The 27947-nt window shown below is 40.7% G+C and overlaps 1 protein-coding gene across 13 annotated transcripts in view; it reads left to right on the top strand.

The window, feature by feature from the left end:
• Positions 1–27947, top strand: part of nrxn3b (neurexin 3b) — a 196645-nt gene that overhangs the window by 77437 nt on the left and 91261 nt on the right. For 8 of the 13 annotated variants that reach the window (XR_015840150.1, XR_015840151.1, XM_088286175.1 and 5 more), the window contains 9 exons: positions 8134–8337; positions 9646–9672; positions 10731–10850; positions 10961–11073; positions 11166–11434; positions 11989–12179; positions 12503–12676; positions 13910–13936; positions 15647–15766. Coding sequence is in view for 10 of the 13 variants with exons in the window: in XM_088286175.1 (XP_088142301.1) it covers positions 8134–8337; positions 9646–9672; positions 10731–10850; positions 10961–11073; positions 11166–11434; positions 11989–12179; positions 12503–12676; positions 13910–13936; positions 15647–15766 (1245 nt within the window). In the remaining 3 variants the exon portion in view is untranslated. The remainder of the gene's footprint in view (positions 1–8133; positions 8338–9645; positions 9673–10730; positions 10851–10960; positions 11074–11165; positions 11435–11988; positions 12180–12502; positions 12677–13909; positions 13937–15646; positions 15767–27947) is intronic. The other 5 variants (XM_088286177.1, XM_088286172.1, XR_015840152.1 and 2 more) reach the window with 3 other exon arrangements.

Below are 27947 nucleotides of genomic sequence, written 5' to 3'. Positions count from 1 at the left end.
GATATTTAGTGTCAGTACCCAAATGTGTGAGTGTTGGGAATCCAATTTGCCAATGCCGACTTTGTTTACAAGTAGTTGTTTAAATATGATATTTCATTGTTTGTAAATTGGCGAGAATGCTGGGGATGCTCTCTTAAGCATGCATTTCTCACAAAGGCCTTCAGTGAAGTCCTGCTCAGTCCGACTTGAATAAACCCCGCTCATATTGCCATCATTTCTGACACTGCAGCTGGAGAAATAATATACAGAATGACACTTACACACTGAGTGTTGGACGACCTAGCTTCTCTTGAAAGTTCTGCCTTGAAAATGGCCTCGCCAAGTGTATTTGCAATTAAATCCACACTTTTCCCTCCTTCGGTCATTATGGTGCTCTTATGTAACTTTTTTAAGGGCTTTCATCAAAAATGTTGCTAAAAATGTCTCCGTAGTAAGTATTAACCCCTGCAACCCTTTTCATAAGAAAATGGTTGAATCCTTCTGCAACACCAATTAAGGAAAAACATGCCACTGACCTCAGGCAGTTTAGGAACCTATAATATATGGGAAGTGGTAGTATAAAAAAAAAAGTCAACCTCCGCTTTGCCGACCACCCACAAAAAGTGAAGGAACACTGTATACCTAAATGTAGTTTGTTTTGCATTTATAATTGCAAGCAATTTATTGGAGATAAACGTACATCATTTCAGGGTTTAGAACCAGGCGTCTATCGGTCGTATGCACTTTTACAACCGCTTTCATCAGATTTTCATTTGGTTTAGCTCAGTTGGTGACATTTGAAGGAAGCCATCATCCCTGAGGGAGACAGAGCAAGACGACTTTACATAGACTTATGATTACCCCGATATGCATTCAGTTGGAGGACGGGTGAGGCAGTCTTTCGAGGCTGGCGAATAATTAAGTGTTCAGCGCTTATCACTTTAATGGTTTTGTTCGTCTTACAGTATATCGCTTATTAAACAACAAAAGAATCCCTGAAAACGATTACCCGCCTTTTTTCTCCCAGCCTACAATTTTTTTGACCTTTGTTTCAATGCCATCCTTGGGCTTCTCCGGCATCGACTTTCTCGCCCCCCACAAAAAAAAAAAATGATGATAAGCACTTTAAGGTCCGCTCTCTCTGGGCCGCAACAACGTACAGTTTGGCGAGGTCAAGAGAGTTGTGGGGTTGGGTGCGCAAACAACGACAAGCTGTGGAAAAAGACGAATGGCGAGGAATAGTAACGTAAACAGCATTCATCTCAATTACCTTCACTTTCTTTATTGCTAGGTTACTCAAGAGAGATTAAATTATTTATAGATCAAGATTCATTTATAGATTTGCCTTTGATCGGGCAATGTTAGTGGACAACAGTGGCTTAGTAATAATTCAATTTCTCTCTCCGTAGTTTTTAGCCAGATAAATTAGATATATTCGATATAGAAAGAAAACAGAAACAATTGACCGTTGAAAGTCGTCAAGATACAGCCTCAAAGTTGCGGCCGGAAAAAAGCCAAAGTGGCTGAATGTCGAAAATTAGCATCAAACCAAATTTGTCAAATACATTTCAGAGGAACTCTCCCACCTCATGTCAGTTATACAAGTACGCAATTAGTTGGTACCTAATTTTATCTTCACACGACCTACCTCCTATAGGACACGTTGTCCAAGTGGCGGCGTGGCAGAAGTCGATCTTAGCAGCCCGAAAAAGGGTGTAGTGTTCCCACTGATAGGAAACCAGAGAACCTGATGCTTTCAAAAGGTTCGTAGGTATATGTTGGTCATGAGAAGTCACGACAATCAGCGTCAAGAGTTTAGTCAAAAATTTATTTTTGAAATCCGCTTTGCTGTTGAACCATATCATGGCACAGCCGACTAGAATATTGAGCCGCACGTATTACTTCTGTCTTTTGTTATGTGTACTGAGTAACACTGTAGCATTGTAAATTAATTACATAATGTAAGGGCACTTACCTCATGTTAAAACAAAAACATATGTGATGTTTCACTTTCATAAATGGCATCCAAATTTTTATTTTGACTTGCTTTGTTAAGTTAGGTCTCAGTACTGTATGGCCAAAATTCATATCCAAACCTTACTGAAGATTTCTGTATTTGGTTGTTTTGCGCTTTGTTGTTCGGGGAAGCATGCTAAATGAATCTTATTTAACTTCAAGGTAGAACATGCCTGAATTGCGCCAATTCGAGAAAACCTCTGGGCCTGCATTTTTACATTCCCCCCCCCCCCCAATTTCAACCATTGAAAACAGGCTCTTCTTCTCTGCCTTCCACTCTCAGCTTTGTTCCATTTGTCTTTTAACGCTTATCAACTTCCCACTGTTGAATAATCGTTGAATTGAGCGGAATAATGACTTTCTTATCTTCCACATTATCAAGCGTGTCGCACATTTTTCAAGGAGCGTTCGGCAATTTGCTCAGTAGTACATTGCTGCGCAAGGGCTGGGGAAACGCCTTTTTTTTCCACCTACATTGAAATGATTTTGTCCTTCTTTTTCCCCATCTTCCCCCCGCCTCACCATTTTCAGGGATAATGGTTGTACGGAGAAACGGTTCAATGTGATTGAAGGATATGTAGATTGAATTCTATCTCTGCAGATGCCTGCTGTAGAAATTTCCCTTAAGAAGTTTTGGAGAAAAATATCCCTTCTCTTCTTCTTGAGAGGACATTTGAGTTGGCTGTCACTCAAAATGTGTTTCCAGCCTTCAGCGCCAGGTGATAGACTGATGGTGAGCTGACATTCTTCTTGCCATGCTAGCTGCCAAGAGTGGCTCAGGCAACTCGACTACGAACATTTATTGAGTGCATGAGAGCAAAAGAAAAGTTAGATATCTGTGTGGATAGATGTTGAAGCTGATGTGGAAGAACACATCAAGGCTTGAAAGGTTGGAAATACAACCAAGACACTTGGGGATGAGATTTGTTTGAAAATGTTTACCCAGAAGAAAAACACACTCAACTGCATTTAAAGATCTGTTCGCTGCCGTTTTTACGCCACTTGGCACATTATGCTTGTTGCTCCCTAATCCCCATTTGTAATTAAATGTGCGCTGAGGAGCTAGGTTACGTAAACCCACACTGTAAGCGTGGCTCCAAACGCAGAATGTGGAATGAAGGATGGGAATGTGCCACCTCAATTTTCCCATGCTTTGTGTGCCTCGTCTTTGCTCTCTCCCACCACCATCGCAACATGAGCTTTTAAACTCTCCCTCTTCCTACTGTGTGGTGTTCCCACTTGCGCTCACGCTGGGCGTGTGCATACAGTGGAAATAAAAGTGTATCTTCTGCCATCTGAAAAATTGACAACCCTCCAGAAGTCTCACTGGCATGAGGATGAGTCTCCACAGGGATTCTAACCAAGAAGAACGTGTTGATACTTGCATGTGACGTCACTGTCGCCACTTTTTGGGCAACTCGTGCCTGAGAAATTGATTGTTGACTGCGCTTACTTACAGTATTTTGTTTGATTACGTAAGCGATTTGCTCAGTCTTGGTATAATTCTCATATTTTATCACATATCCGAAAGTGTTCATGCCGTCTCCAAATTATCCATCTTCATCAAACCTATTTTCACCTGGAATTCACAGCAGCTGCCTGTCTTATACTCTGCTGCCCCCTAGCGGTGGACATGGTTCCCTAATTGTGTGTTCGTTTACTGGGCCAGACGACTCCCTGATGTTGACTGATTTCCATCCATCACTGAAGGATATCACCTTACGGAGATTTTAAAATGGTTCAGTATGTCATATGAAGTGTGCTCATATGTTGTTTTAGTGGTTTAAATCTACTGTAAATGGGGCACATGGCTCCATTCAACCATTTTCTGGTGCTCTTGTTATCATTAGGCAGGGGCAAGTGAGGGCCTGCCCCCCTCAAATAAATGCTGTGTCTCCCGAAACTAAATCACCAAAAATGTTTAATATTCTTATTATGTAATGCTGCTCTACTCCACTCCACTTCCTACTGTCTTTAATTTATTGCTTGCTCCCTCAAATATAACATTTATCAAGTTGTTTCTCAGCCTTGCTCCATCTCCCCTTTTCACTCTGCCGGCTCGCTGTGAGGGATAGCTGTTTGCAGCGAGTGGAAACCCAACTTCCAATAACACTTCAGTAAGCAAATAAGCCAGTGTCAGCTTGCGAATGCGACACAAACGAGCTTTGTTAATTTCGTTTATAGTGTTTTGTGTGGTGACATATTAATTGCTAATATTATTATTATTTTAACTTCTTTATTTGTTCAGTCAATAAGAGCAAGTTGTTCTAGTAGATAAGCTGTATCCTGTAGCAAACAAACAACTATCTACACACAAAAAAAAAAAATCAGACCTACATGCAGTTTAGAGTTTAGAGTTTCAATGAGCATAACACAATTATTTAGCCACAAGGAACAGCAGTTGCTGGGAAACTATTCCCCCTCGAGGTAATTCTTGATGTTACTTCAAGTAGTGATTTACTAAAGTTTTTCCTCAGCCGTTCTTTGTCTGTGACCTCTTTGTGAGTGCGTGTGTTCTATGGTTTTACCAACATTAATCATCACATACTGCCATTAATCAGACAGTCACCACCTTTCAGGTCAACCTCGTCTGCTTGGCTTTGAATAATCCATTTTATGCAGGCATATGGAACCATTTTGGAATGCCATTGACTGACTTTCGCAAGTTACGGGGTTAAGCCAATGTCATTGTGCCCGTGAGTCAGCGAGCATCTATGCTGTGGCTTACATTAGAGCAAATCTACATTTTTATTTAGTTAAAAAAAAACAAAAAAACATTTACATTGTGCTTGTGTGGCATGTTTCCGATGCTGATTATATCTGTCACATGTTGATAAAGCCGTGCGGATTTAGCTCATCCCCATGTAAAGCCTATTCAATATGTCTGCTGCACAAAACCGCTTACAGTTTCATATTGACGCCACACCACCACAGCTTGTGAATTTTCAGATTCTTGTGAATGGATCTCTTGCGTGTTTGAAGCCCGGGAAGAATATTTTTAATCCCGCTCATTGTTGACCTTTTACTTAATTGTTGTTTTCGCTTGCAGTGTAACCTAAATACAGATTGATGATGACTTTTTCCATTTTTTTTTTTTTGTAAGGGAACATTTAAATGCATCCAGTTGATCTATTGTTATCATTTTATCCAAGCCAGAAAAAAAAAACATAATTCCCTTAAGAAATGCACAGTTTGACAACAAATGTAAAATTCCTTTGAGTGGCCATCTGATTTAATCATTTTGTCAGCAGTTGAAGCCACTGCCGTGTAGAACCCTCGAGATGTTTTGAGGTCATTGTGTGCTTTTTGGTGCATATGGCTCCCACCCTGTCAGGCTTACTTGAACGGCAAACCCATTCACGAAAGTGCCGAAAATGCTATCACTAGTTTTAAAAAATATATACACCGACATGTATAGTGACACACATATCTTAATTGACATTTTAATATAACATTTCCACCTGCTGCCCTCTTGAGAAACACGATGTGCATGTGTTTCCTAGCATTAATATCTTGATTGCACGCAAGGCTGAAACCTTCAGCATCCCGCATGGGCTTCTTATTTGCATTTAAGGAGGGTATAAATGACTAAAATAACAGCACAATAATCACATAGCACGCTGATGTTTTATTCAGAAACTACTCCAATGCGTCTACTTACCTTTTGGGCAGTTTATAATCAATGGTGTGCAAGAATTCATGACTGTAATAATGATATTATTATTATCGTTGAAAACATTCTTTGTTTTGGGCTCCATACCCAAGTCACTCCCAAGTTTTACCTGCACTTGCCCTTATGTGCCTGAAAGGGACGCAGTTGATTTTAAATAGCAATGACAAGCTCCTCAATCTCAAAGGCAAGGTTTAGTTCAAACGTGTTTTTTGAGGCCAATTCTGTTGGACAAACTATAAAAACTAGCACAGGCACTGAGGTTGAAGCAAAGTCTTGAATTGCATCACCGGGAATTTAGAGTATAGCCCGTAATGGTTCGCATACAATGTATGCCGCCTCTCCCTTAAGTGTCGTAATGTGCTGAGCCAAATAATATTCTGAATGGATGTGGGGGCAAATTGACTGATGAATATTTAACCAAAAGCGAAACATTATATTAAATTCCCACTCCACTATTTTGTCGTAGCAAGTTCATTATTTCATTGACTCTGCGGATGTGCACCACTTGCTGTTACTTTTGCATATTTTAAAAATGTTTATGAGTCAGAGGTAAGTCATGAATTTGCATACATTTGAATTTGGACTAATTGCAGTATATTTCTTTTCGCACAAAACTCAAGCCAGTAGTTGCTTAAAAGACTTCATTAGAATAAAACCATCAATATATTACAGTTGCAATGTGTATGTTCTTTCGAGCAGTACGTTTTTATATCTTTGATACTTTCGAGCTTTGGCAATGTAGTTTAAATTCAATTCAAATATTAAGTCAGAACTTTAAAGAAAATACATGACACAAAACATTGAAACGATTGGTCCTCCCTATAGCACTAGTGTCCAACTCAAGGCCCGGGGGCCAGATTTGGCCCCCGACCTCATTTTATGTGGCCCGCAAAGGGCAAATTATGTGCGTCAACTTCCTGTTGGCACTGTATGCGTAACTGAGTCAACCGCTTGTTCATATAAAGCAGGCGTCTTCAATCCTGTTCCTCGAGGTTTGCTGTCTTAGCTGTTTTCCATGTCTCCCTGCTGCAACACTCCTGGACGAAAATGATCAGAATGATTCTGATTATTTGAATCAGGTGTGTTGCAGCAGGGAGAGATGCAAAACAGGAAGGACAGCAGACGTCGAACAGGATTGAAGACCGCCAATGTAAAAGCCCAAACCCCAAAAAATGGCACACTGAATTTTGCAACCTATCATTTTGATATTTCACTGACCCAAAATGCAATAACACTAATCATTTTTTAATTGTCTTTGGTTTGTAGTTTTCTCTGATACATAAAGTTGGTTTCCTGGAAGAAGATTCTCACTTTGGTTTTGTGACTTTTAAAAACCCTTATAATCACCTGGTCCGGTTTTCCTGACACCACCAAATGATGATCTGTGTTTTTGCCCTTTTAAGAGCTGCGGTATTGAAATCGGTATTTTATAATTGGATACCCATTTCAATCTCTTTCCTTAAGAGACCTAAGTAAACAGAACATTCCATCCAAGCGCCTTAGAAACTTCATCATGTGTTTGATGTTGGAGTCATTTCTAATTGCTTCTATTTGGCGTTGACAAACCCCCCCCCCCCCCGAAATACTGCACAATTAGAGCAAAGACACAAACAAAACGCTGCAGAGGGATATTGCTGAGGAAGAAGGGGAGGAAGTGGCATGATGATTTAATTTTCCGCACACTGAGCAGCACGTGAGCGCATTACAGCCCCAAGCTGCCAGACATTGGCCTGCCATGTGCCGGATGATGAATAATGCTGCCACCGTGCATGTGGGACAAGTATCCGTGTCTCACAATGACAAAAGATCAGGGAAATGCATGAATGGATGCGCCAACTTTACAATTTGATCATTTGCGTTTCCCGATTTATCGAGTGTGTGAGTGTATTGTTGTAGTGTCGCTTTCATCGCAAACCTGGTTGATTTAATTTAGTGTCTGCACCCAAAACAAACCTGCCACAAAAACAATTGAAGCAAACATGATGATAATATCTGCGTTCTTGCCGATCCCCACATCAAGTGGACACTCTAAGAATGACTAGAAACCATTGCGGGTCACTAGTCCAATTTGTTAATATTGTGGGGGGAAAAAAATGAATAAGCCCTGTGATTGGCTGGCAACCAGTCCAAGGTGTACCTTGCCTCTTGGACAAATGAGTTTCTCTTTCTGCCAACTCAAGCACCAAAAGACTTTCTTTGGTCGGGAATCAAGTCATTGTGTTCACACCCACAACGGCGCAAAATGGTTATTTTAAACTGTGCCAAGCTGCGTCTCTATCGTTCTCTTTAGGTTGGATGGGGTTAGATCAGGTATAGTTAGATGTTTTGGAAGGGGATATCATTGTGATTTTTTTTTAATTTATTTAATTATTATTATTATTTTTTTTTAAAACTGCATGCGTGTCTTTGAAGCTGTTCGGTATGTTTCTGATTCAAATTGTGTTAAACCCCCCTTCCCCCAACAGAGGCATCCATCCTGTCCTACGACGGCAGCATGTACATGAAGGTGGTGATCCCAAACGTGGTGCACACAGAAGCGGAGGATGTCTCACTTCGCTTCATGTCCCAAAGGGCGTTCGGTCTGCTCATGGCAGCCACATCCCGCGAGTCAGCAGACACGCTGCGACTGGAGTTGGACAGCGGGAGGGTCAAACTGACGGTCAACTTAGGTATCGTATACAGCCCCATTCCCCCACCCCTGGAGGCTGACCTCTACTGGCTTCAGGGGAAAGCATTTTTGTTCATGCATTTTCTTTCGTCTTGCCTTTTTTATTTATTTTTTTGGTGCAGACGTAAAATCAGGCCTAACACATACTAAACCAATTTTTGTAGTTGCATGTTTTTCTGACTTGCTTGGGCTGTATTCTTTTTCTGGCCTTGTCTTTGTTCTATTCACTAATCTAACACTTAACTCTTTCGTCTGCTGCTGCCCATGGCACCAAATCAGTCATTTTCTTATTTTCATCTCGATTTTCATTTGAAAGCTTAGGCAATGATCTCATATTTCTTTGCTACATTGTAGATGATCTATTGCGGGAAACATTTAGCGCTGCCACATTGGTCTGCATTCTTGATGTGTGGGTCTGTTATTTTTTTTTCAAATTTTTTTTTTTCTTTTTGGAATCCTCATTATGGCAGATTCATCCATGACTCTCTTGGTTTAGTTTAAGCATCTCCCATGCCTTGCTCAAAGATGGCACTCACCCCTTCAAAGGCCCCGAGCCTGCGGCCCGCCTGACAAACAGTTCGATGCCACAGCACCCAGCGCACCTACAGACGGGGCATGTGTGACACGTTATATCGATGATACACCGATTGTAGACGCTAATCTCGCTAATGCGATACGTAGCCATTAGCCACTTTTTTTATTCTCCTAATTTGAACACTCAAATTCCTCCCATTCCTGCAAAAATTTAGTTTGACCCCAGTTTGCCCTCCACAGTCCCCTCGGAATCGGCGTCAACATGCCTTCTGTAAGGTGTCGGTGCTGCGTGGCTCGAGGGTGTTTGCTCCCACTTTTCTGTTGCGGTTGACGGCACATGACCTGCCTGGTCACATGAATTTCAACCTGTACTCTCCAATTTGAGGTGCAATTTTCATGATATGTCATAACAGTACATCAATCAGCGTAATTTTTCTTTTTTTTTTGTTACATAGTCGATCATTATGACAATCATTGACCTCTATTGCTAGGTTGTGAAATTATGGCCATTAAATTCCGAGCAGATTTTCAGTGGATATTGCCGCCGGATATTTTGATGTTGCCTAGCTGATATTAGAAGTGGAACTAAACTGGAAACTACCATCATATCCCATTATTGTGTACTCCAAAATGTTTTTGCTTAGACCAATTTAAATGGCCGCTGGCATCATGTGACCGTCCCCAGAAGGTGGCTTTCTCTTGCACTTGGATGTCTGCAGCTGTAACTTTGAAGGATGCAAATTCATCTGTCACTTATTCTCCCCTCCCCATCTAGACTGTGTCAGGATAAACTGTAACACCAGTAAGTCAACATTCTTCTTCCCGAGCCTTCCTTCGATAAATGTTTGATTAGAAAAGGCCGTGTGCCAGTTGCAAAAAGGGCTAAGATGTGTGCATGCGGGGGACTGATAAGAGGATTTCACAGATAAGAGGGGGAGAAGTAATAGCCAGAGATCAAAGTTATGCAAATCTGACTTAATGTTCTCCATATATTTTAAACGGCCCATTTCAGGAATTAATTCAGGAGACTACTATTTAATAGTTCCCTGTATGCTTTGTATAATAACTCTGCATTTTTTTTTTTTAAACAATTTGATTGCACTAATTACAGTACCATCTTTATCAACACACTGTATTTAATATACAGTTGCTGTGAACACGCTGTTACTCAAGACAAGAATTCTACTTTGGTTTTTATTTATATCTTAAAAGGACGTGATGAGGAGTTCAGATTTTTCACATATATATATATCTATAATTATTTATTTATTTATTTTTTTAATGAGGTATTTAAACACGTAGGCAACAGTTATGGTCCTCTTTCCATTCTAAAATGAAAACGCCATAATCCAACAGTGATTAAAATTCAAGTGCGGAGGCTTAAATTAATGAAATGAATACCTGTGTGTGACATTGAGTCCAAAGCGTCAATAAACTCTTGGAGCGGTACAAGCGCTCCCTCTAACGTTCGGCGATACTAATGTCCCTTTGACTCCCTGACTGCTTTCCTTATTAACTATTCATGTTATGATAATCTGACGTTTGTCATCTGACTGAAACAAGGGTGAGCACTTGGGAATGGAGCGATGCAATTAAACGAGATCACTGACGGTAATGTGCTAACTGGATAGAAGATGGCGATAAGGGATTATTAATTTAATCTTCTTTTAGTCGGGAGTTTTTGTGTGAGTAACAGCAAATGGGCCTCGGCCTTTACTGAAAAAGTCTATCATTTTCCAAATTCTCCCCCCAAAAGGAATTCAAATTATTATAAATTTAATCTTATTTAAATGCGATGAATATTTGTTTTGCTTGTTGCGCCGCTGTCTAACCAACTGACTAACTAACGGTCCTCTTCAGGCAAAGGTCCTGAGGCTCTTTATGCCGGACAAAAGCTCAACGACAACGACTGGCACTCGGTGCGAGTTGTCCGCCGCGGTAAAAACATCAAACTCATTGTGGATGACGACATGGCTGAAGGTATAAACATGACGTTCAGTATTATTTATTTCAATTCTTCTACTCTTACGACACGCAATCCTTGCTGGATCGTACTTTTCGAATCTTATGCTCTTGCGGTTAAATTTTAGGCCAGATGGCAGGAGATCACACTCGTCTAGAGTTCAACAATGTGGAGACCGGCATCCTTACTGAAAGGCGCTTTGTGTCCTCTGCACCGTCTTCATTTATAGGACACCTGCAGGTATCGTCCAATTCTTTAAAACAATGCTGCTTTATGTTATTCATTTATTTTGTAGTGCAGATTAAATGTTTTATGCTTCGCGACCCCCTCAGAGCCTCAAGTTCAACGGCATGCAGTACATCGACATGTGTAAGAATGGAGACATCGACTTCTGCGAGCTCAACGCCCGTTTTGGCATGCGCTTCATCATCGCCGACCCAGTGACTTTCAAGACCAAGGGCAGCTATCTGGGCTTGGCCACTCTGCAGGCGTACACCACAATGCACCTTTTCTTTCAATTCAAAACCACCTCTCCCGATGGCTTCATCCTTTTTAACAGCGGCGACGGGAGTGACTTTATTGCTGTCGAACTGGTCAAAGGGTGAGTGCGACAAGCGTCCATAGAGGATTATTACGTTATTATTACATAGTTGATTATTTGACCTTCTTAAAGGGGAAGTCAACCCAATAATTTTCTTTACAAGAATATGTTCTATGTCAAAACATGACATTCTTTGCGGAATATATGAGTTACGAAATAAAATCCATCCGTTCCCAGCCAAGGGGCGGCCATTTTGACACTTATATTGACTGAAAATGTCATCACAGTTGCTCACTTCTCAGCTAACAACCAACCATGGCTCATCTTCAGTAAACAGGTGAGCCGTGAGTGTGATGTCATTTTTAGTCGACAAAATGGCCGCCAAACAAGAGGGCTAAAACCTGGTGAATTTTTTGCTCAACTCATATTCCACAAACAAAAAATCATTCACAATGCTATTTTTAGACTTGCAAAGGTGTATCGAAAATTGTATTGCAAAGAATTGTTGGGGATTGACTTCCCCTTTAAGATTCTCATCGCATACTGTGTTTCTACCATTGTCGTTTAATTGATTTGAGGAATGGATCATTCATCCCACGCCGCTTGTACCACAGATTCATCCACTACGTGTTTGACCTTGGGAATGGCCCAAGTCTCTTAAAGGGGAATAGTGACAACCCGCTGAATGATAACCAGTGGCACAATGTGGTGATCACACGAGATGCCTCCAACACACACACACTCAAAGTGGACTCCAAGTCAGTCACCCAGAATGTCAACGGAGCAAAGAACCTTGATTTGAAAGGTAATCTTTACCTGCTTTGTTAAAAGTTGTAAAATCAAAGAATATTAATGGAACCTAAAATAAGTGCAGTGTAGCCCGAAGATGTGGACATTAAGCAATGCGATTGGTTCGCGATCAGTTCAGGGTCCGCATTTATGCATCACTTCAAGTTAAATTAATGAAGTTTAATTTCATTGTAATTATTATGTTTGTGCATAATTGTCGTGGGACAGTGCAAAGCAAGACCAAACAATTTCTCGCCATCTCCCCAGTGTATTGTTTAGTGAATCTATGCTCACACTTAATGACGCTCATTTGCCTTCTTCCTCTATATCTTGTTTTAGGTGATCTGTTCGTCGGAGGTCTGGGACCCAACATGTATCAGAACCTCCCGAAGCTGGTGGTGTCTCGTGAAGGCTTCCAGGGTTGTTTGGCCTCAGTTGACCTCAACGGCCGCCTGCCCGACCTCATCAGCGATGCCCTTTTCCGCAGTGGGCAGATTGAACGGGGCTGTGAAGGTACAAATTGCCTGTAGCTTGTAACAAAAATGATCTGCCTAATTAGAATGTTTTTCTTTATTTTCCGGAAGCCTTAAAGCTCTCTTTTAATGCTGCTTTACTTTACTCCTCCTGCTTCTGTTCATTGTTGAAATATTCTGCTTGTATAATTTCCCCATTTTTATCTTGTTTGCTAAAAGTACATATTTACTAAATAAAAAAATCTTAGTACAAATTAAAGCTAATTCGAGCACAGTAATTCAGTCATACATTGAGAATAGTTAGCTCTTATTCCTTGTTGTTTTTATGTTGTAGCCCAGGGGCTTTCAATCCTGTTCCTTATATACATTAAAATGCACTGTACACTAGCCTCAATAATCACTCATATTGTTTATTTTTATTTAAATAAAGGCCGTAATTTGTTAGTATGTCGCCCTCTAGAGGTATTGAGTCCTAGGCATTTGGATGTTTCAAAGCATGAACCACATGGAAGTATACAATTACTGGCTACAATGGGGCATCTTCAATCCTGTTCCTGGAAGAGCTGCAGTCCTGCATGTTTTCCATCACTCACCATGCAACACGTCTGATAAAAATGAGATTGAAGACAGACAGGACAGTGAACCTCAAGGAACAGGATTGAAGACCGCAGTTTTCGTTAATAATGGTATGCTTCCAGGGGGGTTCATGCTTTGAAACATCCAAATGCGTGCGATTCTGTGCCTCTAGAGCAGGCGTGGCAAACTTTCTAATTGGCGGCCCACAATGGGTTCTAAAATTTGACAGAGGGGCCCAACCAGGAGCAGAAGGATGGAGTGTTTCGGTAACCTCACCTCATCAGAGAAAAAAAAATACATATAATTTTAAATGACAGTGAACAAAAGCATTACAACAATATACGTATTTAGAAAATAAAACATTAACAAGGTTTATTCATTTAATTTTTTTCAAGTTTGGCGGTCCGGATTAAAACGTTTAATGGGCTGCATGCGTTCCCCGGGTCGTAGTTTGCCCACACCTGCTCTCGAGGGAGACATCCTAAAAAAGTACTGCCTTTATTTAGAAAAAAAACATAGGGCTGAATATTGGGACTAGTATACAGTGCATTTGACTGTATAGAAAGGCTTTCTTCAAGTTCTGAGTACACTTAGCAATACTGTTCCTCTACTAACATCTTACCTTTGGTTTTCCCGCTCTGTTCTTTCTTTTTTTTTTTTTTTAAACGACAACAATATTTTTCCTGCTCTTACAAAGTTGGTTTCACCAAAGCTGACCTGCAAGGTAGAGGGCTAAAGTCCGTTTCTTGGAGGCCTGCTTGCCTGAAAGTCTGCAGTGTGCAATGCATCATGGGTGTCACCATGGCAATCTTGCCCCTGTGTGTTGCAGAGGTGACGTGCTCTCTGAAAACCAAATGGGGGGCCTGTGAGAGAACAAGTGATGACGCACTGTGTGTTTGCTGAAATAGCAGCCGTACATCCATACTTAGTCGTGTAGATTAATTTTGGTTTAAATATAGACCTGATTCAAGTGGTCATCATTACACCTACGAGTTCGGAAAATATGGTCATCAATAAATTAGAAGCAGTTCAAAGTACATGTCATTATACGATGATGACTCAATTAAGAAATATTCGCCTTATGACTAAGAGGCAACGTGTCTCACAAACAATGGCAATCATTGATCAATGAGTCTGACATTTGTACGGCAATGGTGATGGATCAGTTTATCATTGACCGATGACGGCGAGATCTGGAGTTCAGAGAGCACGCAGCCTACTGCTTTAGACTAAAAAAAAAAAAAAAAGATTCGCACCTATAATTACACTTTTAAAGAAATACATGTGACCTCCAAAACATTCCACTGTACTGCACTTTCACGTGGCAAAACTTGCTGTGTTCCACTTTCAATGTGTTCTTTAATAATGTTGACTTGCATTTGTCTTCCATTCCTTGGATTCTTTTGTTTTTATTTCACTGTCATTACTGTTTATCTCACTTTTAGGTTTTGACTGGGTTTTCATCCCGTGTCTGTTTGGATTCTGATTAGAGGAGTTTTGTTCGTCTTATTGAACCCACTGTGTATACTTGAATGTATTAAAAAAAAAAGAGTGAGCGTTTGTTTGGTGTTGGCGGATACTAAACACACATCCAGTTTCACTTTGCATACCTTTTTTTTTTCGGCTTAAAGTGCATACTAGATATGCACTGTGTTCTTTTTTGTTTCTCTCTCATGTGTCTCATTAATTCTTAAGTCTGATGTCTAAATGTTCATTGTGTATTCTCAAAGTAAAAGTCTTTGAGAAAAGCTAATTGAGAGGAAAGCTTGTTCTCACTCGGATTTAGTAGGAATTTTTACAAAATGTTAAAACAGGACAAAAGTGACTGTACTGTATTTTGTGATTATTATTGACATCATCAAAATGTAAACAAGTCAATACTAAAGATAGTTTTCGATTAACGTACCTCATGCACAGTACAGCATTTATGCTCTTAAAAAATTCCTATTAAATTCTTGTGAGTATATGCAATATATTTTGTCATTATAAATAGTAAATGTTTTCTTGCTGTTTCGTCTTGCTTGTTCACCGCGAGAATGCGGCGTTCGAAGTTTTACTCGGATAAAACTTTTTTTGAAAGCCTTCCTGTCGGAATGAAGAAAATTGCATGCATGTCCACTTGGACAGAAATAAAAAGATATCTGAGATGTGAGCAGTGTCACCATACCATGGGCGCCAGGACCATAGTTACAATTAAGAAGTACTGATCAAACTTTTGGCAAAGACGCTCCCAGTAAACATTTTGTATATCTCATGTTGTGTTGGACTGTGGCCCGAGTAGCTTGTGGTGACACTGCTTGCTTCTTCTTCCTCGGCTGTGTATTTGTTTCTAGAGTACCTCACTTCTGCATGTATCCTGTTTTATTCCAATTCTGTAGTTGCATTTGAAGTTGCGTGATGACGCCTCATGTTCCTCCTACTTGCCCACCTGCAGGTCCGAGCACCACCTGCCAGGAGGACTCCTGTGCCAACATGGGTGTGTGCATCCAACAGTGGGAGAACTTCACTTGCGACTGCTCAATGACGTCTTATTCGGGGACTCATTGCAATGACCGTGAGTACTGCCGTGTTACGCTTTACCTTCACAACCACGATTGTGCAGGCGTCAGCGGAATTTGGAATGTTTGGAAATGAAGAGTTTTGCACTGTGCGCATATTGGTTTATCTTCAGCAGAATGTTTTATGGGAGTTTGCAAATCCACTAAATGCTTGGAAATATTGAGTTGGAAGTCATGCAAAAATGATATTCTGTGAGGGTTTTTGGACTGGTGTGAATTTATTTTCCTTTGAAAGTTGAGGGGTGGAGTTTTACAGTGTTGAAAAATTAAATATTTAGATCTGCTGGCAGTCTTAGCAGTGGCCTTTATGGAAATTAAGAACCGTAATTGAATCATACTCTTTGTTGGCAGTCGACTAGTGGTTGGCATTGCTTTACAGCTGAGTGATTCTGCTTTGTTCTCAATTCTGGTGTTGCTGGTTGCTTAGTTAAAGACTCTTAATTGTACATCAGTGTGAATGGGATTTTGTTGTTCTATTTTCTATGTATTAATAGCCACAAAACCCTAAAAGTAAAGCATTAAAACGTACTAATATTCTGCTTGGTTGTGGAATTATTTTTCATCGACCGAAACATATTATCTCAATAAAAAATTGGAATTGTGGAAATTCCTACAGTCGATGAAGCACTCTAATTCTCATTAAATCGGGATTTATTAAGCGATATAGTAAAAGTTGCTTGTTAGACAAATAAAAGTGTGCGCTCTTGAGAAACCAAAAAGAATAATTTGTTTGGTGCATCGCAAAAACAAGTCCATTTATAATATCCTAATCCGATGTTGAATTTGACGTTCACTCGTGATAGATTAAATTCCTTTGTGCTTTTTGGGGTGTCACCACCAGGGGGCAGTATATCCATATGCAAGAACGCGTGATTGTCCCTTCTGTGCTGAGAGAAAATGAGATACAATCACTCGAGCATGAAATCCGATTTCCTGCTACTTTCTTCCACTGCTTCGTCTCTTATTCAGGCCTCTTGCTCTACCCGTCCCGAGTGTATCCCCCTCGCCTCATTCACTCTCTGGGATGGGGATATTGCATGATGACGGTGAACACCAGATGAAATCAAATTTACAACACCTTTTTATTTGTACTTAAATCCAAGAGCTGCATAGACATTTGGATGGTAAAATGCATGTTTTATCTTGCGTGTTTGCTTTCTGGCTTTTTATTCAGTGAGCACATTGCTTTGAGAGGGTTTCTAATTAGCAGTGCAGGGGTGTAGCTTCACTCTGTTTCTTCTCTCAGACCCCTCCTCCCTAATAGCTGGCAGCAAAAGGCAGTAATTGTCTGCTTCCCTGACTCCATCCATCCTATGACCGTTTTTTTTTTTTTTTTTTTGCCAGTAAAGTCTCCCCTCATAGCAGACGAGAGTGCTGGAGGTGGCCTAAAAAGTGTATACACTTTTTTTATAGGGTAAATCTCAGCAGCAAGGAACAATTCATGCCCACTTTTTTTTTTTTTTTTTTAATTCATTGTGTGTGCCCTCTTTACGATTGTGAACAGGTTACTCAAGGGCACAAGACACAGTAAAATTTTAGGGATTTTTGCACCGTATTGGTAACACTTAAGAACCAGTAGAATAATATTTGAGGAGCACTTGAAGAAGAGTGTATAGGGTGCACTCTTTATTTTTATTTTTTTTAATTAGTGTATTAATCATCATCGGCTCACCAACTTTGCGACGCTCACCCCAGTCACTGTCATTGCATAGCCATTACTGATTCTTGCGATTAACTGTCAGGTTCCATGACGACTTCCGAATTGCATTTAAGCACATTGCAGTAGTAAGTAAAAGAAGAGTAGCGGTCACTTGTCTTTCCCTTCCACATCCAGAGCAATCACTCAACTTACGTAACAGAATTATCACTGCAAAGGTCACAGCATTGTTCCCCGGTCAGGGACGTGGTAAACAAACTGGATGACGAAGAGCACAATCATTAAATTGATGCTGACAATCATTGATTTTGTTTGCGCTAATGTCATGATCATGATCTTGTGTTGTTATACATAGAGAAAATATTGAAAGCAGTGTTCTATGCTGTTCAATTACAATATTAATAAATAAATGACTCGATTACCGCTCACACTGAGCTGATGCTAGTGCTGGTTCGGAGTTATGAATTTTTTTGTTTTTTCCAGACAAGCAGCAACTCTGAGCTGGTCTAGATGAATGCTCTTGATGTGTATATTGCAAGCCACGCTCATGCTGTCCGCTCAAGCTTAATTAATTATGCCGGCCATCCACTGCATCATATAATGATGAAGAGGAGATGTTGCTTGTGTCAGTCCATGTGTCACTGACCCGATGAGGGCTACTACACAATCATAGAGGCAGAGTTGTTACATTAACAGTGAAAATTTTAGACCTGATTTAGTTTTTTGTGATGCGCGTTGTACTAATTTCCAGTGGGGGGCGCAGTTCCAAGTCCCCTTTTCTTTTTCCTTTATTTACTTCCACTTTACACATTAATCGGAAAACATGGACTTTTCTTCCATTTTTATGCAAATGGACCTCTGAAATAGATTATTGGATCTTCTATGACTCCAGTGCTCATATGTCTTGATATATATTACACTGGTTACACTGACAATAAGACAGTTTGGGCTTTTTGGTATGTTTTTTTGAGACTCTGCTGGGAATGCTATGGTAGATCTTGGCTACTCTGACCAAACTGAGCATTTTTTCACTTTTGGCAGGAGTCAAGCCAGTTCATTCAAGGGGGTGCTTGGAAGCAGTAGTCCTAATAGGACTTTTATAATGGACTCTATGTGGGGGGTCAGCGTTGCATCCATTAGTCACCTGCACTCGCTCCATTTTAGCCTCAATGCACTGGACTCGGGATTCATTAAAAAATCGTTTCATTTGCCTTTAAGTCATTTAATGTTCTCTCACCGCTCCATCTCTCTGAGTTGCGTCACCCTTATTGGCCCACTTGCTGCCACAGGTCATTCTGGTCGGCGACCAATCCGGGGTGTTAGCTATCCCATTGCGTATGTCCTCATGTTGTACTTGAGATTTTTGTCTCTCCCACAATGCGATTCAAGGACGGAAGACAAGTTACAGATAGCGTTGAGCTTTTAACCCAAACATTACAGTTGTGCACGTTTCCCATTGGCGGGGGGTGTGATACATAAAAACCAGGCGCGTGGAAACATACAGTGCAATCCATCTCGGACGTTCAGCAAGCAAGAGAAATGTTGGAGTGTGACAGCAAAAGAGAGCGGGGAGGGATGATTGAGCTGCGGACATTACAGACCGTTACGATGAGGGGCGTCCATCTGTTTTGGTGCCGGGCGCATAACCTTGAGACTGCCGGAGCATTCCCAGGAGCCGCCTTACCTCTCGCTGACTGAGAGCCTGGCCGCAGACACATCCATCAACACTTGTTCCGGGACACATTTCAGGAGCGCCAGCTCCACTTAGAAATCATCCAATCAATACTTTGAACGCCTCACCACAACTTGGGTTTAGGGCAGCTAGCTGTCATGTGTTATGAGCAGCTGACGACTTATCTCAAAGCTCCCTTGTCTTGTTTGTACAGTTGTAAGAAAACATATGTACCATAAACCCTTTGGAATCAGCCTGGCTGATTGAAAAAAAAAAAAAAAAAAATACGATCTAAACTAACAGCACACAAATGACTGAAAAAGGTGAAATTATATCCATAGCTGTCAAATGTTTTCAGGTGCCGGTGAATTTTGCATTTGCCTGATTGCCTACAACCATAACAATGGGTAGAATCAAGAGGCAACTTCTCATCCGCCCCTCCTCTTTTGGTGCCGCCGCAGGTTGATATACTTTTGCAGTGTGGCGGATGCATTCCGAAGGCCACCCAAATAGAAGTCATTTGTCAGTGGCGGACAGCGTTCCCACTTTGCACTCAATTGCATGAGAAAGTACAAACAATAACATTCCCTCCTATCTACACTACAACTATGCAATTTGAATATACATATTTTTATTTATATATATATATATATATATATATATATATATATATATATATATTTATTTATTTGTATTTATTTTTATTTTATTTTATTTTATTTTTTTAAAGTGAGTTGAAGTCATTCTATTTCTATCCTCTGCACGTTTTGTACAGGCAACATTGGTCATTTTTGCACCAAAATTCCCATTTTGGTTGATGATGGTTGTGTTGGTCAAGTAGGGGTGGATTATTTTCACACATCTCCGCCAATTGGAAATTTGCTTTACAGTGAATAAAGGTGTTAGTCGATTTATTGAGACATTATTTCCATCATAGCTAGAGTGGAACGAAATGGTGGATTTTGTTTCCAGTGGGATGTAAACAATTCACTAAAGCCTAATTTTCTGTTCCCGATATTGATCGATTATATTTTTTTTATTTTAACATCTGTGAGTTGTCCTTGCTGCAAAAAGTCACTTTTTTTTTATTTCACAAAAAAAACTGAACCAAGAATTTTGACTGTTTAACTAAGAATGAAACTTTTTTTTTTTTTAGTGTTTACAAATATTTTTGTTTTCAAAATTTCAATATCGATTTATGTTTTACGTTAAATAAATTTTCGACTTAATCGTTACTCCCTTGAACCACTAAAGGGAGAAATGGAGTAGTGTTCCAATCTTGTGAAGCCAGTCAAAATAATGTTTATTTTTATAATATGAAATTCATTGAACAAAAAAGATAGGCATCAAAGCAAATCTGTACTGTGACGTAAAAACTTTCACCTTTGTTTGATTCCATAGAATTTATATTCAGGCGTAGTTTCACTTTTTAATTATTTTTTTTTTTCATCAATTGGCAGAAGCAATTTCGGCTTTGGAATAGGAACTATCCCTTATATCATCCTCACCTTACAACCCTATTTTGTTCCTGGCACTGTTAATGACCCATACAGCAGGCCATTGATATTTAATACCCCCAAAATTCCCGCAAGACAACCTGGCTGAAGTGATGTACGAGGGCAATGCTCGAGCCTCGATTGTACCGTTGCCGCCGAGCACTTAATATCAGCATGCGCTTTTTTTTTTTTCTTGGGCAAAAACTTTCTTTTTGGGAGCAAATCTACTCTGACAACACGTTGCATAATTTTCTGTTACTTCTATTGGAGTGTGCTTCCTGTGTTGGGAGCTTCAAAAAAAAAAAAGCGGGGAAAGACGCTTGTACAGATTCTGACGTCTGCCATAACACTTTATTATTACAGTGTTAAAGTGACACTGACCAAATGCGTAATCATCATCTCCTGCTGAGTATCATCTTCTCACTTGGACTTCTTTGGCTGTTTTTCACAGGCCATCTTGTACGTTTCTCATATTTTGCTTCTTTCTAGTTATTCCCAGCGCTTGATGCCTGCGGTCATTGTCAGCAGCATCAGCTTCATTACGCAACAACCTAAAGATGGTGCTTGTGGAATTAATTGCATTGTACCAACGCTGCTGAATATTTGGATATAAAGTACATGAAAGTAAATTAAATTAAACGGTAAATTACTCAAGTAAGTTATTTTATTACGAATAAAAATGACTAAATGAACATCTAAACTACACAATTTTTTTTATCTGAAGATATCAACGATATCTGTCTAGATCAGGCGTGGGCAAAATAAGGCCCGGGGGCCACATGCGGCTCATTAAGCGTTTTAATCCGGCCCGCCAATCTTGAAAAAAATGAAATGAATAAAAATGTTTTATTTTGTAAATACTGTGGTTTTTCAAAGACACATATATTGTTGTAATGTTTTTGTTCACTTTCATTTTATATTAAATTTTTATTTTTATTTTTTTTCTCCGATGAGGTGAGGTTACCAAAACATTCCATCCATCGGCTGCTGGTCCGGCCCCTCTGTCAAATTTTAGAACTCATTGTGGCCCTCCAATCAAAAAGTTTGCCCACCCCTGGTCTAGATGCATACCTCATTAATTTACACACAACTATCTACTGCAAACATTTCAGTTTTAATCAGTGTACTTCCTACATCGTAACAGTAATCCTACTTGAACCTATTTGGATTCGTTTGCAATTTTTTTCTCGCAATAATTTAATTAACCTTCAGCGGCCGTCTCGTTATTCACTTTACGATATACGTGACCAATTTTAGCACAATTTCAAACAGGTCATTGTTTGTATTCATTATAGAAAAGGTCTGAATGAACATTTTTTTTTTGATAGATTCAAATACATTATTTTTGTGGACATGACTGCGCCGAAGCTAAATAAAAAAAATAAATAAATAAATAAATCAAAATCATACGCTACTTAAAACAGTGTTGTGAAAATGATTGCTAGGAAATGCAAAGAATACACTGCTGGATATAAATGAAGCGAATATTGTCTGTTTGCCTCTATGTGCCCTGCAATTGGTTGGCGAGCGGTCCGGGGATGAGTCCCGCCTTTGCCGTCACCGAAATGAGGATAAATTAGAGAGAAAAAAAATGGATTAACGGAGGTTGTAAACAGTAGAGAAGGCCTTGCTGGCCCTGACCGCTCATCACTATAAATAAGATTTCCTTTTTGCTCTTTATCCAACCCCATAAATTGTAAATATTGTTAATATCTGTTTGACATCATTTTACAAGAGCCCTTTCATGTCTCTGATACTTTTTAGCCCTCTGTCCACGCACACACGAGCGCCTGCACACCTGCAAAGTAGGACACTGATGCCATTTAGAATAATATCCCATGTGACCAAAGCTGACATGAATTTGCTGGCTGACAAGGGACCCAATTACTGCAGAGGGCTGCTCTTCCGCAGACCCTCGCTTTTAAATCGTCCCCCATGTGTCAAATAGGGAGGAGCGGAATGTTTCATAGTGAACATGCGCGCGCGTTTTGGACCAGTGTCGTCTTCCCACTGTGATAAACACTCGGTCGGGTCAGAGGCATCGCTGTGACTGTGAAAGGAATTCAAATAGACTGCCGTCAGTCTGCCGATGCCTGATCCATGTCGAACCTGATGTCCACACACTCGTTTGAGGATGCTCATCCTTGGCTAGTGCGCTATTGCATCCAAGCATGATGCTTTTGTATCAGCGCACTCAACTTTGCGTCTGTTGCAACGTCCAGGTCCATATGCTCCGGAAGAAACCGTGCCATGCCTTTTATTATCGCAGGCTATTTTCAAACCACGTTTACTTCAGCGTGCACTTGCTCGTGCCCCACTTTCGTGAAATGTCTCCACAGCAACGTGAGCCCCATACTCGGTCGGCCGAGCGCCGTTTTGTTTTGCCTCCCTCGCTCCCGACTCTCGTGAATCAAACCTTCTTCTCACTGAAGTGTCCGCCGCGATAAACGCGTCTTCCGTCGGTGGTGTAATGCTTTTGAAAGGCTTTGCGTGCGTTCTCGAGGCGGGCTCGGGGGGTGGGAGCATACTGGGATGTCATATGTGCCATCGTGGCATGAGAGAAAATGGCTGAGCGTGCCAGGACATTATTTTCTCTGCAACTTCACCTGAGCCATTATGAGCATGGGGTCACGTAGCACTTATTTAATTTTTACAATTTTTTTTTAGAAGTGTACTTACTCTTATTCCGCCCAGTGATGAGTTGACAGTGACGCTGGTTATTTTCCATTTCTATTCTTCACCATACAGCGTGTGCTGAGTCTGTGTGTGTCAGTGAGGTTGGCCCGAGGCCTTTTTTTTTTTTGCCAGCCCATTACTCACTCAAGGTTTTGCATGTGTGCACACAAGCGCTTGTGTGTTGAAGCATAGCTGATTTCTTTCTCAGTCATAGTGACCCTCATCTTTGCCAGCGCACTGTCAAAAGCATCTGCTCTCCACCCCCCCCCCCGCCTCGTTTTTCTCCTGCTGCCTTGTAACTGCATCGCGAGTGAGAACTCATCATGCATGAAAGAAAGAATGTCAATTTAGTACATAGTTGATACGTGGTTGGTGAGTCTTGACTGTCTCTGATTGGCGCTCCCCTCATAGTGAAGGGAACCTCTACAAAGATGGATTCGAGCGAGCGGTAAGCAAAGAAAAAGCAGGCGGTCCGAGGATGAAAGGGGGGTGTGAGAAAAGTTCCATGAGACTGGACGAGGGTGGATCAAATTCAATTCCGTTTTGATGGTAACAATTCAGAAGCTTACAAAACACGGGCAAATCTAATATTGTAGACGAGGTGTGCCAGACGGAAAGTGAGAGAGAGTTGTCGGACTGGTGTCACGGATGATGGATTTCATATCCGGACTACATACAAGTTTTCCCGTTTGAAGTGATCTCCCTGGAGTCTATAACACACTTTGCCAGCCATCTCTGCTGCCTTCATGCACTCCTTTTTTCTTTAAAGCTCTGTTGCCATGGCTACCTTGATGTTGTCTTCAAAATCGGTAACTTGATGACCTTCTTGATCTTGGAAAAGAGGAATCAAAATGACGACACTCGTTTTGGTTGGGTGAGGAGGGATTGCTCGAGCAATGTTCTTGGCGAGGAACTGTCAGATGTTCGGGGCATTGTGAGGGTGAGGCAACCGGAAACTGTCCTGGAACTTTTCTGACAGGCTAATTTTCTGTCTGTCCTGAATTGATGATGATCTTACTTTAATTTGCAAATGCTACAATTAGGTCTTCATCACTGTATTACATGAACGTTAAAAAAAAAACAAAAAAAAAACACCCTTACTTTACTATTTACAGCTCTTTCATGTATTTATCAAGAATGAATATTAGAATTGCATCTTGCAATACAAAAACAACTCTCGCATATGTGCACCGGTATCTGAAATGAGATCACATGTACTGTGTGAATCATCCAGAGCCACAGAGTTTACTTGTGTCACATGAAATACATTTCCATAAGTCCAATTTTAAGATGAGCACTGAAATTGATGACAAGATAATCGTCGAATGACCTCAAGGTGAAATCCATCTGTTAACATACCATTAGCTCTTGTAGCACGCTAACACGCTAACCTCGCCGTGCTATTTCCTTGTGTACTAAAACCAAGATGCAAAATGAAAGTGATTTAGAATTCCTTAAAGTGAGACCACAGCTTTCCCCACCACAGCCACCCCGAGAGCAACACTATTTGCATTTTTTTTAAAGCTTTACTAAAAAAAATCCTTTTGCTAAAGAGATGATTCATACATGGTTTTGTATCTTTTCTCATTAGCATGCCAGGTTGCACTTTTGCAGGTACACGTTGACTTTTACAGTACGTGTTAATAATTCGTCTGGAGGTCGATGTCGCACCTCGTCGGTATTCTTATCTGCGTTAATCGGAACATGATGCATGTTGTTAGCGATGCCGTTTGTCAGGCTTAGCATTGATTTGTTTGTGGCGGGTTGAGGAGGATGCTGGCAATTAGAACCTCTGACTGTGTTTATTCAATAATATGACAAAAGACAAATGAGGAGCGCTGGACTGTTGGGATGATGAGATCAAAACAAGCTTGCATCGGAATAATACGCAGCAAACCATGACTAGGAATGCTTTTTGTATCATCAACTCTGATGTACAGTATCGGGACAATTTTATCTCCCGGAGCTCGTCGGCCACTGCTCTTGACTCTTAAGGTAGGAGATTATAACATGAAAAGCGGAAATAAATTCAGTACTTGGTTCTTGCCCTTCCACAAAATGTTCAACGACATACAAAGTTCAAATAATGATGACAACAATCGGCAATTCATCGACCTGGCAGAAGAGTCTATCGAGTTCATTTTGAGTTACCCTGCCACTTACGTCCTTTAGTTCTTGTGAGACCAATGGAAAGTTTGCTATAGTTTTAAGAGAAGTTTGTTTGTTTCATGTACTTGGCTGAATTTCTTTAGACCAATCATAATCATGAAAATTGTAATGAAAATGAACACATAGGTACGGATATATTTCACCGTGTCAACACGGTGCTAATTGCACTTCCTGCATGCCGCAATCAAGAAGTCAGGACAAAGCAAAAATTCTACGTTTTGATATTTTTGGACTTGTGAAGTCAGTTGTACGTGTGCTATTCTTTTTTAAGGTCCCTAAGTGGCACTTATTAAAGACTACTATGCTTCCATTAACTCCACATGGATGCAAAGCATATCATTTGGGACGGCACCCCAATCAGACTGCTCAGCCTTGCCACCCACAGGAGGCATCGCTGACATCCTCCACCTGCTTCCAGGAAGCTTATTAGCAATCGGGAAGGGAACGATTAAAATATCCATATTGTGGCCTTCTTGATGATAACGGCTCCGGGTGCAGACAAAATGCGGCCACAGAAAACCTATTTTCCGAAAGCGCGTTGGGTTAATTTCTGTATATTGTGTAGCCTCTGATGAGGACGATCGCGTGGACAGCTGTGAATTACTTATTTTTTACGTCGTGGTTCTCTGATTTTTTTGAGGATCGATTAAGCTGAATTAAAAGTTGTCACGACTTCGGTGGTCAAACGTCAAGGATATTGAGAACTTGCTTTTGTACGCATCTTTTGTCTGGCTGGTTTAATTTTACTTCCTCGTCTTGAAAATTGACAACAAGTGAGATATATTGTGGTTGTTTACCACTGCGCTTTTGTCATTAGTTTTGGAATTGATCAGGCTGCGCAGGTGTGCCTAACGATGTAACCGGTCTGCATGTGTCTGCGAATATGACTTTGGGTGTGTTTTGGTGCATGGCGTTCTCGATATATTCAAGGTTAACTGTTCGCCTTTAGGCTTTGGCACCAGAGTAGAAGCAAGAGCCGTGAAGTGCTCCCAAAAGACAGACTGCGAGCTCAGCTCCAGCTGTCCGGCTGGGAAGACGCATACCTACCCCACCCAGTCTCCTACTCACCCAAAAAAAACTGGAGCAGGGAGGCAGCGCTATGCTTCAGCCCGGCACAGCAGTTTGGTTCCACGGATTGAACCAGAAAAGGCACCTACACACGCAGGGAGACAAAAGTCACGCGTGAGCCTCTCCGTCAGCAAAGACGAGCTTGCCAAGGTGAATGCCGCACGTCGGCGTTGGCTTTCAAGTGACAGATGGAGCACAGGTGCCATTAGGCAGACAAACGACAGCTTCATTACGACGTGTCGCTGGCGAGTGATGAATTCTGCCGTCTTGGAGCCATATTTGGAGGCTATGCTATGTTGGCTGGCCGGTGACAATGTTGATTTTATTTCATTCCAAAGCGCTTAGTGTGTCAGATCTGCTTAAATTATCCAGACGACAGCATTTAAATAATGTTTATTTTATTTCTTGTTAAATGTATTCTTTGGGGAGAGGAGAAAAGTAGCATAAAGTTAATTTACCTGATGATTGTTATTTTTTTTCATCGACTGCATGTGATGAAAGCTGTCGTCCGTTTGTGGGGGCAAAAATACGGTATTGTTATGTTGTCATTTTATAGTTAATTGGTCAATAAAGCAATAGTTCAAGAATTTATCTGTTAATATCAGGTAAGAAAACATCTTATATTAAGCATTAATGAAGGCTTTCAAGATCTGTAATTTCTTTTGTCTTTATTACATAGATCAACTTGATCATCAATGATATGGTCCACCTGGCGTGGATTTTGTTAAAGGGGAGGTCACCCCCTATAATTATTTGCAATAAATGGTTCTATGCGCCTTCATTGGTCTAAAAACTGCATTTTGATTCATATTACGTTTGTGGAATATGAATTGAGTAGCAAATTCCACCGTTTTTTAGCCATCTCAGGGGCGGCCATTTTGTCACTTAAAACGACCAGTCATGGCTCACCGGTTTTCTGGAGCTGTCCCGGTGCATTTTGTTGCTTAACGCATATTCAACAAACACAATAATAATCAGAAGTCTATGTTTGACTCGTGGACCTGCACAGAACAAATACATTTTTTGGGTTGACTTCCCCTTTACGTTTGTGTTGGAAAAAAAATTGATAATGAACTGAAGATGTAGGTTTTTATATTGTGTTGTACATATTTTGCCCTTTTTAGATTTCTGATAGTATTTGCTCTATGACAAAGTGCGTAAAGCATACAAAATATCCATATGTTCATCCATTAGCCGTACTTTAACAAGTACCGGGAGGAGTTTTGTCCACTTTGCATTCATATGCAAAGTTATTGTCGTCACCGTTACACCTCAGCACCTCCGACCTTGCTCATCAAATGAAACGGGACGGGAAACGGAGGCGATGGGGGATTTAAAAGGAGAAAGGCTGCAGTAAAGTTAAAGGGGAAGCGAGGACGAAAGGCTTGAGAGAGATCTCCAGAGACAGAAACGTAGGCAGAGACTGAAAGAGCGAGGGA

This window comes from Idiotropiscis lumnitzeri, chromosome 21, assembly GCF_059441095.1.
Source record: "Idiotropiscis lumnitzeri isolate Australia: NSW breed Sydney's pygmy pipehorse chromosome 21, RoL_Ilum_1.0, whole genome shotgun sequence".
Lineage (NCBI taxonomy): Eukaryota > Metazoa > Chordata > Actinopteri > Syngnathiformes > Syngnathidae > Idiotropiscis > Idiotropiscis lumnitzeri.
Note: the sequence above shows the minus strand (reverse complement) of the source record. Positions and strands in the feature narration are given on the sequence as shown.